We start from the raw sequence: 12,495 nt of genomic DNA, 5'->3' as shown, positions 1-12,495 counted from the left end.
AGCAGCTGGCTCCTCTGCCTGGGCAAAGACGGAACCATGGAACTTAGAAGGAGAAGAAAACTTCCGAGGCACCACTCCCCAACCTCTTTATGGTCCCTGAGAGAACCTGCGCCTTGGAAAATGTGGTTCTGCAGTTTACATTTTTTAGTAATCTCTTTTCCCTTTAATTCTAGTATTATTTTCTGAATCAGGATCTGTAAAGGTTTTGTTTTAAGGTCCTAAAGGGATTTCCTTACCTCCATTTGGACATTATAGTTGTAATCCACAATATGCTGTGGTTTCCAAGTGACTAAACTCTGATGCCGCTTCATCTCTGACCCCCTCACCTGGAAGTGAACCCTTGCCTCTGACCTACAGAGCACCCCAAGTGCCTCATGACGCTTGTATGCAGCATTGTGTTAGCTGTTTGGGTATTTGTTTGCTTTACTAGAGTATAGGCTTCCTGAGGGCAGAGACTGAGCCTCACCAGCTTCTGGTAAGTACCTAATTCATATAGGTACTGTAGTAAGTTATCTAGTGTCTTACATGAAATAGGTATTCCAAAATATTTGCTGAATTGGATTAAACTTGTATTTAGACTACAGCCTAGAATGGAGACGTTAGATCTATAGCTTTACCTCTTTCTCTGTTACAGATGTCTTAGCTTGTATCTCAAGGTCATTACTTAAGTTTGATTTGCTGATCTATCCTAGAGAAATCTGAGACATCCAGAGGGTGACTCTAGTTGCTCATGTGCATGCATGTGCTTATAATCTATAATGGTGAAAAGCACTCTTGATAGTTCTTAGTGCCCTGGAAACTCAAGTGGAAGGAGACATTGCCTTTGGGGAGAGTAGGAACATTCACCCTGAAGGAAAGAGGCAATGGCAGGTCCCCCATTTCAAGCTACAGTAGAGGAGGAGGATGAAAACATTGAATAACATTGAACTGGCACTGATATCCATATTTGTGTTGATAACGTTTCTTTTGTTTTGGATTAAAAACTTATCTTTGAATCTTGAATGTTAAAAGATGAAAAGAGGAGACCTTATGAACAGCTAGCCTAACTGCTTCCCTTTCATCCAGGCTGTTCATTTTATCGGATTCATCTTCCCTCTGTGTTTAACTGATGGTGCCTGAGCCTGGATGAATTATACTGACCTCCATGCTAACATTTTTAGACATTTTAACAAGGCTGATTTATGGGCCATGTGCAAGGAAGGAGGGTAGATGGCTGCCACCAACATATGAGAAACAAGGCAGAAGCCCTCCAACCCCTGTACATGTGCTGCGTCCACTGCAGTGCACACCTCGCCGAAAGTCTGATCACATACGGGTGAAGCAGTTTACCTGTGCCACAGCGGTGTTTTTCTCATGGTGTAGCAACGTGCTCTTTGCTGAAAGTAATAAGTGTCATGCGTTTCTGTTTTGCAGCACATGACCTCTGAGTACTTCGTTTCATTACCCTTCTGTGGGAAAATCTGCCTCTTCCATTGCAAAGGAAAATGGTTGCGAGTAGAGGTAAAATCAGTCACTTGACTTTTTTTAAACTTAAGATGAAATATTTCAGACATATAAATGAGGTTTTTAAAAAATGGAGTAAGCATCCATATACTCATCACCAGTTTAAGAAATAAAACATGATACATAAAGCCAATACAGTTGATGCTCCCTGTCTGCAGCCCTTTCTTTTACTCCCACCCCTGGGGGAGCTACCAGCTGAATTTGGTGTTTCTCCTTCCTATTCACTGCTTTAGACTTTTACTATATTTGTGTCTATACACACATACTTTTACTATCTGTATATTTCAATATAGAGATATTTAAAATGTAGAAGTGAATAGTATATATAATATTTATAGTAAAAACATGAATAAAGTATAACTAAATGAATGAATGTCTTAAAAATTTACACAAATTGTAAGATGTATTGATTCTTCTATAACATGCTTTTTCATTCATTACGTTTGTGATGTAATCTGTTTTCCCTGCTATATGCTGTAACAGTGTATGAATATGCCAACATTATCACTCCATTCTTCTGACAATGGATATTTAGATTGTGTCGAATTTTTTGCTATAAACAGCACTACCGTGAACCTTCCTGTGCATATCTCCCAGGGTACATATGTAGGAGTGGAATTTCTGGGCATAGGGAATGACTAATTGCCGTCCAGAATTACCCCTCCCTCAAGGGGTAGCCCTTTGAGCGTTCTGGCTTCTTGGGGGCATCTCATGTCCTCCCTCACCCCTGCCCAGGATGGCTTGGGTTTCAGCGTTCACATAGTGCTCTATTTCCAGGGCCTAATAATTGTTTTATTTTCTCACAAGCTCAGTTATGAATTTGCAAGGAGGTCTGTTATATTTTGTCATAAATCTCTGTATGTTTTTCAAAGGTAGGTTTTGGATTTTTGTGGTTTCTTTCTTTTCTTCGTCTTCTTCTTTTTTTTTTTTTTTTTTTTTTTGTTATCTATTTTGCCCAGTTAGTAAAATTGCAAATCTGGGCTTGATTTTTTTTTTTTTTCCACAGTGGTGCTTAACCTAGGTGCAAAGACCTCTGCTTACAGGGAGCGCCTGGACCCCTCCCCCACAATTGTATGCAAATTATGTGTGTGCGTGTGTGTGTATTATGTATTTTGGAGGGAAAGTATTCATAATTTTCTTAAGATTCTCAAAGAAACCAACCCTAAGTAAGAATCATTGCTTTATTGAGTTTTATTACTGCGTAGCAATATTGTGATAACTTAATTGTACTGATTTATTTAAGTAAATCTTGGTCATGGCCACTTTAATGAAAGCCTCAGTTTTGAAATAATTATTGTCATTAATGTGAATATGTGTCAGAAAGTTGAGATCTGGAGTTATATGACTAAGATTTGGGTGCTTAGCTATAAACTTCAAAACATGATTTGTTAAAAAGAACATGACATTATCTGAATTTTAAAGCTCTGTGCTGTTTAGTGTATAATGTATAAATGCACGAATACTTAATTTTTTAACCTTTTATTTTGAAGTAATTTCAGACTTTTAGAAAGTTGCAAAAATATTTTAAAGAGTTCCCATATGCCCTTTACCCACCATCTCCAATTGTTAACGTCTTACATAACGATTATCAAAATCAGGAAATTAACATTGGTACAATATTATTAACTAATCTGCAGAACATACTGACATTTCCCAGATTGTCCTCCAAATGTCCTTTTTCTGGTCCAGGATCCCAAGACGTATTTAGTTGTCATGTCTTCTTAGTTTCCTCCAACCTGGCAGTTGCTCAGTCTTTGTTGTTTGTGGCCTCTTGAAGAGTAGCAGTGTTTCATAGAGTGTCTCTCAACTTGAGTTTCTCCATGTGTGGAATCAGGCTATGCCTTCTTGGCAAAAATACCTTCTCAGTGTATGCTCAAATACTTTAGATAAATATCTAGTATTATTTTTATTACTATCAAGTTGTGTATTATCTACTTTTTTGAGGTAGCAAAAGTGTTCATTCTCTTAGTGATGCATAGAAAGTTAAGGAAAGAAAGATGATTAATGAAAAGCAGATCCTGTGTTTAAGTGATGTATTTGCTCTTGACATTGTAACTTGTCTAAACTTTAGTGCCTGTACATTCCGAACTTATTCTGTACGTCCAACCAACTTTATTCAGTGCAGTGGCCATTACTCTCCCTGTTTCCCTGTAGAAGTGGTCTGCATTCACTCTGCACCATCTTCCAGTCAGTCCTCAGTCACTGCCACATGACTTCTGCCCACACTCCATCACAGAGCCTGTTCTTGTGAACAGCATCTTAATTGTGCAGTTGAATTAGTATCTTCCAGGTCTTGTCCTACCAGACCTCTTTGCTGCATCGAACAGTGTTGAAACTTGGAATTCCCTTCTCACTAGGCTACCATGTTATCAAATCCTAATTTTCCTCATGATAGTCTAATAATTCCTTCTCTTATTTTTCACCCAAACCTCCTTCCACCCCCACTTCTGAAGTGTCAGTGTCCCTAAGTCCTGTCCAGGCTCATCACTGTTCTCGGCCTCTGCATCCTTCTAGGTAATCCTATCTCATAGTTTCAGATACCATTTTGGCCCTAATGACTCCCAAATTTGTTTTCCAGTCCTTGATGGGCTGCAGATTTGAGCAAAAAGCCAGCCTAATTGTCCATCTCACAAACTCTTTTAAGTTCTACATGTCTGAAACCAAAATTATCTTTCCCCATCCTTACCTTTCTCCCTTATCTCTATTTTAGTGGTACCTCCATTCATGCAGCCATTCAGGCTGTTTCTTAAGAGTTATCTTTGACTCCTACATCTTCCTCAGCCCCAAGTGCAACTAATCACCGAACACTGCTGATTTTACATCTTTGTTAATTCTTGCCTGGAACAGTGCAGTACCACACCAACTGGTTCCTCTGCCTTCACTCCTGTCTTCCTCTAGTTGAGCTCCGTACCACTAAGAGTAGCAACCCAAAATGCAAATAATTATACATCCAACTTATGACGAGACTTACTGTTTCCATGACACTAAATGCTTTTTTAAACATGACTGATCTCATTTCATGTTCACAAAACCCTGTTATCCCCGTTCTTACTGATGAGGAAAGTCATTCAGCTAGAAAGTGGGAGAGCTGAGATTTAAAACCAAATCTATCTGATCCCAAAGCCCTCACCAACAATTTTATAAAGCTGACTATCTCATTCTTCTACTTAAGGCTTGACATTGGCTTCTCATCTACAGGGTAAAGTCTCAGTTCTTGAAGGCATAATATCTGGTTCTCTTAGACCTTGCCTTTGCCTGTCTCCCAGCCTCACCTCTTGCCTTGCCTGGCCTCTCACTTTATGCTCTAACGTAACCAAAATGCTTGTAGGCCCCACACATAAGAAGTATGTGTGTGCCTTTGCCCATCCTCTCCCCTCTATTTGAAATGTCCAGATTCGCCCCTAACTGGACTCCTACCAACCTGGTTTACTCCCATTCATCGTTTAAGGTGCAGCTCTGAAAGGACATAAATTTGTGAAATTTACGAAATTTCAGTTTGTGAAAAAGGAAATACAAATGCCCAATAAATATGGTTATTTCTTAAAGTAACAAATTTGTGTAAACAAATTTACACAACTTAAATTATCCAACCAAAGTGATTTGATAAGTCACAATGTATCTATATGATAGACTTACATAACATTAAAATGACATAGAAGACAAACAACATGAAATATTTTTATGAGACACTGAGTGGAAAGCAGTCAACTATGAAATAGTATCTACAAATATTTTGTAATTCTTGTAAATCTAATCTTTTGTGAATCATGGGTAAAAGACTAGAAGGATAGGGCTTCCCTGGTGGCGCAGTGGTTGAGAGTCTGCCTGCTAATGCAGGGGACACGGGTTCGAGCCCTGGTCTGGGAAGACCCCACATGCCACGGACCAACTAGGCCCGTGAGCCACAGCTACTGAGCCTGCGCGTCTGGAGCCTGTGCTCCGCAACAAGAGAGGCCACAATAGTGAGAGGCCCGCGCACCACGATGAAGAGTGGTCCCCGCTTGCCACAACTAGAGGAAGCCCCCGCACAGAAACGAAGACCCAACACAGCCAAATAAATAAATAAATAAATAAGTAATAATTTTAAAAGGTGCTAATAATTTTAAAAAAAAAAATTGATTCTAAAAAAAAAAAAAAGACTAGAAGGATAATTGTAACCTATAGTAGATTACAAGTGATTTTTATATCATTAAGTATCTAAATTTTCTACAATGGAGGCATTTTGCTAAAATAAGAAAAAAAAGTAAATTTTTAAAGAAAAGTACCAATTCTAGGCATTTCCTCCTCCTGAAAGCTTGCCCTAACACCTGCTTCCTGCTGGGTCAGGTACCCACCCTCTGTGTTCTCACAGTACCCCAAGCACAACTTCATTATTGCCTTTACTACATTATAGTATGGTTGTGTATTTGTGTCGTCTCTCATGGCACTAGGAGCTCTTTGAGAAGGGGAAGTATATCTTTGCAGCCTAGTTATGCCTGGATATAACAAGCATTCAACAGATACCATCCATACCAATATATATGTTCAGTATGTATGTTTGAATAAACAAATACATTTTAAAATATTCTTCCATGGAACTGTTTGTGTTTATCATGTCTTAAGAGATTTAAAAATTTATGCTATTACATTAATCAAGCATTCTCTAGGGCAGTAGAAAAAGGCTTCACTTTTGGCGAATCTGACTTCCAAGCTGAAAGTGGCCCAGTTCTCAACAGTCATCATACCGAACGCACCACCACGATTAGGTATCAGTTAGTGCAGTTGTAGGCGTGAGATCTCAGCCCAGATAACCACCCCAGTGGGGCTATATTTGGCCACTGTAAATATTTAACAATGGCAAGTGTCACAATGGCATTTTAGGGGCATATTAGGGGAGATTGTGGGCATTTAAAGGTGCATCCAGGATCTTACATTGTGTTGTTGCCATTTGGCCACAGGTAGGTAATTATTGCTTTGATTCAGTGTGTAACTTACCCATTTATTTTTAACATCTTTATTGCACTATAATTGCTTTACAATGGTGTGTTAGTTTCTGCTTTATAACAAAGTGAATCAGTTATACATATACATATGTCCCCATATCTCTTCCCTCTTGCATCTCCCTCCCTCCCTCCCTATCCCACCCCCCTTGGTGGTCACAAGGCACTGAGCTGATCTCCCTGTGCTATGCGGCTGCTTCCCACTAGCTATCTATTTTATGTTTGGTAGTGTATATATGTCCATGCCACTCTCTCACTTTGTCCCAGCTTACCCTTCCCCCTCCCCGTATCCTCAAGTCCATTCTGTAGTAGGTCTGCGTCTTTATTCCCGTCTTGCCCCTAGGTTCTTCTGACCATTTTTTTTCTTTTTTCTTTTTTTTTTTTAATCCATATGTATGTGTTAGCATACGTTATTTGTTTTTCTCTTTCTGACTTACTTCACTCTGTATGACAGTCTCTAGGTCCATCCACCTCACTACAAATAACTCAGTTTTGTTCCTTTTTATGGCTGAGTAATATTCCATTATATATATGTGCCACATCTTCTTTATCCATTCATCTGTCGATGGACACTTAGGTTGCTTCCGTGTCCTGGCTATTGTAAATAGAGCTGCAATGAACATTTTGGTACATGACTCTTTTTGAATTATGGTTTTCTCAGGGTATATGCCCAGTAGTGGGATTGCTGGGTCTTATGGTAGTTCTATTTTTAGTTTTTTGAGGAACCTCCATACTGTTCTCCATAGTGGCTGTATCAGTTTACATTCCCACCAACAGTGCAAGAGGGTTCCCTTTTCTCCACACCCTCTCCAGCATTTATTGTTTGTAGATTTTTTGATGATGGCCATTCTGACTGGTGTGAGATGATATCTCATTGTAGTTTTGATTTGCATTTCTCTAATGATTAATGATGTTCCCATTTTTGAATTATGACTTTCTGAGTTCAATTTTTTAGCTAGGACAAATGACACAAAGTATCATTGGGCTTTCTGACTAAGCTATAAAATACCAAAATGTGTCATGTTTTAAAAATACATAGTATTGGGACTTCCCTGGTGGCGCAGTGGTTAAGAATCCACCTGCCAATGCAGGGGACACGGGTTCAAGCCCTGGTCCGGGAAGATCCCACATGCCGCAGAGCAACTAAGCCCGTGCACCACAACTACTGAGCCTGGGCTCTAGAGCCCGCAAGCCACAACTACTGAAGCCCACGTACCTAGAGCCCGTGCTCCGCAACAAGAGAAGCCACCGCAATGAGAAGCCCGCGCACCGCAACGAAGAGTAGCCCCCGCTCACCGCAACTAGAGAAAGCCCGCGTGCAGCAACGAAGACCCAACGTAGCCAAAAATTAATTAATTAATTTTTTAAAAAAGACCAAGTTTAACTCTAAAAAAAAAAAAAATGCATAGTATTTACCTACTACAAGTAAAATTCTGTCTCTGAATTCTCTCTATTATTTCCTCATTGCTAAGACACAGTAGTTTTTTTTTTTTCCTCACATCCTAATATTTTGGAGAACAGACTGTATCTTATGATCAGCAGTATATAATAATGTATCAAATTGTTTTATAATCAGTAGTATCCTAGAATTGAAAACATAGTAATTATTAGTATATTTATGAATTAACAGCAAGATGTTGAAATCAATTCTACTATAAAAGAATATCTATTTGGTAAATAAGTACATTTTAAAATAAGAGAAAATTTAATCAACACTGATAGTCTTTGTTGCTTTTTATATGCATTTTAGAGTTGTACGAAATGTAATTGCACAGAAGCATTTTGGCCTTTTGGATATGCTAATAAATCAGCCAACACTTGTCTCATTGCAGATCACGAATGTTCACAGCAGCCGGGCTCTTGATGTTCAATTCCTGGACTCTGGCACTGTGACGTCTGTGAAAGTGTCCGAGCTCAGGGAAATTCCCCCTCGGTTTTTCCAAGAAATGATTGCAGTACCACCTCAGGTACTACATGTTACAAGCCTAGGTGATCGGCTGAAAGGGATTTGGATGTGTTCATAATCACATTGTGAGATGCTCTCTCAGTTTTTGGTGATGATTGAGTTTAACAAAATTGGAAATGACCCAAATGGTGGCTCACTGGTTTTCAGATGTAAAATTTTGCTTAGACAAGAGGACCAGTCAGACTTACAGAATATTGTTTGATAAATGTTTGTTTTCAAGCATATTGAGTCATCAGGCTATGTTGTCCAGTTAGAGGTTCCACTTTAATAATTAGATGCCAATGCTGGCTTCTACACAGTTTCAGGATATTATATGTAAATATTTACTTCCAGAGTTCTTAATTTAATTAGGTAACCATTCTCTTCGGATATATGTTTATATTTAACCTTCTCCTCATAGATTTTAGTGAAAAGATTAACTTCAGTCTATCTTTCCTCTCTTGATAAAAATTCAAGATGATAAGAAGTTTGAATTATTTTGAATTAATTAAAATTATTAATAACTATTTCCTACTTAGGAGAAGTAGAGTTTGTACAGAAATCCATCATGCTTTGAAAATAAAATTGTTCAACATTCTATAATTTCAAGAGACCCCTTGACCTATATTTACCAGAAGATGTCTAATGCATCAAAACTCAGTGAATAAAAAGTACTTGACCATAATTAGCATGGCTTTTATAATTTCTCTCACTGCAGTCACTGTTGCCTTTCCTAAAATGACTATTACAGAGAAGCTGTTTAACTTGAGTTCAAGCCAATTTTCAGAATCACATTTTTTCTTATTGCTGCTCAGCATAATATTGAAAATTGTTAGACCTTTAAGTGCTGCTTTCACTTGATAACACCCTGGCCTCTGTACCCCTTGTTAGAACATCCATCTAGGGCCAGCCTTACCTAGAAAAGGTTTCCGGGGCTGGAGGAGATGGGGTATCTGTCCCACTGCTTCTGACTGTCTGAAAGTTACACAGGTGTACTTTCTTGGTAAAAGCCACTATAATTTTTTCTATTAATCTTATCTGGATTTTTTATTTGATAGATGTGAAGTTGGGGGAACCTTTAAAACCAGCTAGGGCAAGCCTCTGGCTAACAACATCTCCCCAAGAGGTTCAGAGTAGCAAACTGATGGCCTGTTGGCCAAGGCTGACCCATGAATATTGGGTCTGGGCCCTTGGCTCGTAAAGTGTTTTAAAATGTGAATTAGTTGTCTGCTTCTAGCTTCTCTTGACAAACTAGAAAACATGACTCTATTGAGCAGTCCTCTTTATGAGACAGTGCTCTGTGGGACCTTGGGAAGTGACGTTCTCCTCTGCAGGGCTTGTGCTCTCCAGTGCGTGGGCCCCAGCTGGCCCGCCTCACTCCCTCTTTGCCCACCTGGCACCTGCACTAGTAGAGTCTGCTCTCTTTGCTCTAAGTGACCTCCTCCCCACCCAGAAAGGTGCCTCATGCAGGGGGCACAGTGGGAGACTTGGAGCCCCCAAGGATGAAGGGAGGGTGTATGACAGGGAGGTTGGGGCTCAGAGAGGAAAGAAGAAATCTAGGAATCCTGGAAGTAAGTTTCATCTCCTGCCCAAATTGCCTCCATCAATTCAAAGGCTTCCATGAGACTGGAGGGAGTCCCTGGGGTTACCTTTTCCTCCTTGGTGTAGCCATTCTGCAGAAGCTTGTGCAGTGATGGTGGGAGGTCAAAAGCATCAGGGAAAATGAGTCTTTTAGGTATCACTGGGTTTTAGTTTTTCTTACCCTCCTTAATTCTCATTACTACCTCCTTCAAAAGGTAAGTACAAATGCCTGGGGTACTCAGGAAATGCTTCATTCAGCAGGAAGCCTCCACAGAGATTTTTACAACAGGAGTCAGATTTCATCCAAATGACACTTCATTTTTTTTTAGTTGGGCATAGAGGGAAGACCTAGATATAAGTCCCAATCTTGTCTTCACGACTTTGTGATCTTACACAAGTTAGTATCTCTGAGTCTGTTTCACCGTCTGTAAAATGAGATCACAGCACTGGCCTGCCATGCAGAAGTATTGTAGGGTGAGAAGTATGTGAAGTGCCTGGTATAAAACCCTGGCTCATGATAGGAGTAAAGACAATGGTAGTAATATAAATAGATCAGGAACATAGCAGATGCTCCAGCCTGAGAACTGTGATTGTCATTATTAGCTATTGTTGTTGCTTGCTTTCTATCTTGGCAACATTTGACTTGTAGGAAAATAATATTGACACTACTCATAAGTACCTATTTTAAGATGGTGTGTCCTCTTTTCCATTGTGTTTTCTTTTCAGGCTATAAAGTGCTGTTTAGCAGATCTTCCACAGTCTATTGGCATGTGGACACCAGATGCTGTGCTTTGGCTAAGAGATTCTGTTTTGAATTGCTCAGATTGTAGCATTAAGGTTAGTTATCTTATTGGTCTTGATAAAAGGGGGCTGTCAGCCAGAAGGACTCACTTTTTTTTTTCCACTTGTTTTTGTGAAAGAATTTTATCTTACTGTAAACTGATGCTTTCACCTCCGACACACTTTTATAGTCAGGAGGTTGGTTACATGTGTAGCTATAAGATATTTGATGGTTTAATTTTTATTTAAGAATTTATCCTATATCTCCAGTGTTATTTTTAAACCCTTTATATAATTTTTTGATTATTAATAAGGTAGCAGATAGTTCTGTGCTCCTATTTTGCTCCATGATAAGGAATTAAGTCTGCAACAGAGGACCATGTATCTCTTGATAAATGTTTCTAAAGACCATTTAAGTAAGTCCGGTATTTCTTTTTTTTATCCCTAAAGTAAAATGGATTATAAACAAATATTTGCTTGTAATCTTGGTTTTTGTCTCTTCCTAAAACTTAAACTGCTTTATTTCGTTTCTTTTTCACACTCTTGCATCTTCATATCAAAAACACTGCTCATATTTCCAAAAATAGAAATGTAAGATAATATTTCTCTATTTTAACTGATGTAAATAGTGTTATCGTTTTATATAAGCATTTAACAATGTTAACACTGAAATGTCCTTGAGAAATATCTTCATGAAGACCTCTCACTTATTCTAGCCCACACTGATTTTCCTGTCTTCATTCTCCCCTAGGGTTTATCATGTGCAATCACACAGTTATATACCATTTTATATTCTTCAATTGCCACATGAATATTGTTTCTCAGCTACATTTTCAGCTCCTAAAGCCAGGGTATTGGGTAGTCAATAAAAATCTTTTTAATGGTTGATTTTTGAAACGGTGTTTCTGTACCATAAATATCAAAATGAATTAGCAGTCAGTACTTCATCAGCCCTCCAAAGGATGAATTTAAATAGACTCCTCTTGCTAGGAGAGACGCTTTTAAAGTAAATTACTTTAGAAGGATTGCCTTGCTGGTGTCTCCTTGTCTTCATGCCTGTGTTCCTGCCTTTCATTTCTAGCCCAATTTGGTAAAAGATAGATGTGGCTAGAAGTGTCTCACTTTTGTTATTCCTAAGATAAACCAGAGGAGCTGATGAGAAGAATTAACAGTCACCCAGCCCTTCGGGACACACGGCAGCACAGTCCAGTTATCACCGTGTGGTGCTCCTGTACACACATTCGCCCCTCTGACAGAAAAAGCTAGCCAGGTACTCAGAGGTCTCCTGGGCAAAAGGTGCAAAATGGTGACTGTAATTTTGGCCTATTCAGTGGAGCTGTCTTCCTCTTTTTCTCCCAAGGTCCCTCTCCTCTCATGTAACTGGGGGAAAGGGAGAGGGGTGAGAGCAGAGATTAGGACCAAACAAGGACTTTGGACCAAAGATCCCAAAGGGTATGGTGAAGGTCAAAGCTTTTTCTTTCCCTTCCCTGTCTGAGGGTACACCAGCATTAAGCAGAATTCTTATAGGACATTTTGCCGTTTTTATTATTTTTTATTGTTGAAGTTGGATGATGAGCACGTGGGGACTCATTGGGTTACTCTTTCTTCTTTGAGTGTTTTAACATGTCATTAATATAAAAAAATTAATCATGATATATAGAATCACTTCCTCTCAGTGATAATGACCTCTAGCCAGTCATAGATAGT

General features: G+C 39.1%; 1 protein-coding gene across 1 annotated transcript in view; it reads left to right on the top strand.

The window, feature by feature from the left end:
• Positions 1 to 12,495, top strand: part of TDRD7 (tudor domain containing 7) — a 94,195-nt gene that overhangs the window by 70,111 nt on the left and 11,589 nt on the right. Inside the window, exons 12-14 of the mRNA XM_068553338.1 lie at positions 1,414 to 1,500; positions 8,315 to 8,449; positions 10,735 to 10,845. Of these exons, the coding sequence (XP_068409439.1) occupies positions 1,414 to 1,500; positions 8,315 to 8,449; positions 10,735 to 10,845 (333 nt within the window). The remainder of the gene's footprint in view (positions 1 to 1,413; positions 1,501 to 8,314; positions 8,450 to 10,734; positions 10,846 to 12,495) is intronic.

The sequence above is a fragment of the Eschrichtius robustus genome, chromosome 10, assembly GCF_028021215.1.
Source record: "Eschrichtius robustus isolate mEscRob2 chromosome 10, mEscRob2.pri, whole genome shotgun sequence".
Classification (NCBI taxonomy): domain Eukaryota; kingdom Metazoa; phylum Chordata; class Mammalia; order Artiodactyla; family Eschrichtiidae; genus Eschrichtius; species Eschrichtius robustus.
This window is presented reverse-complemented; position numbering and strand designations above follow the sequence as displayed.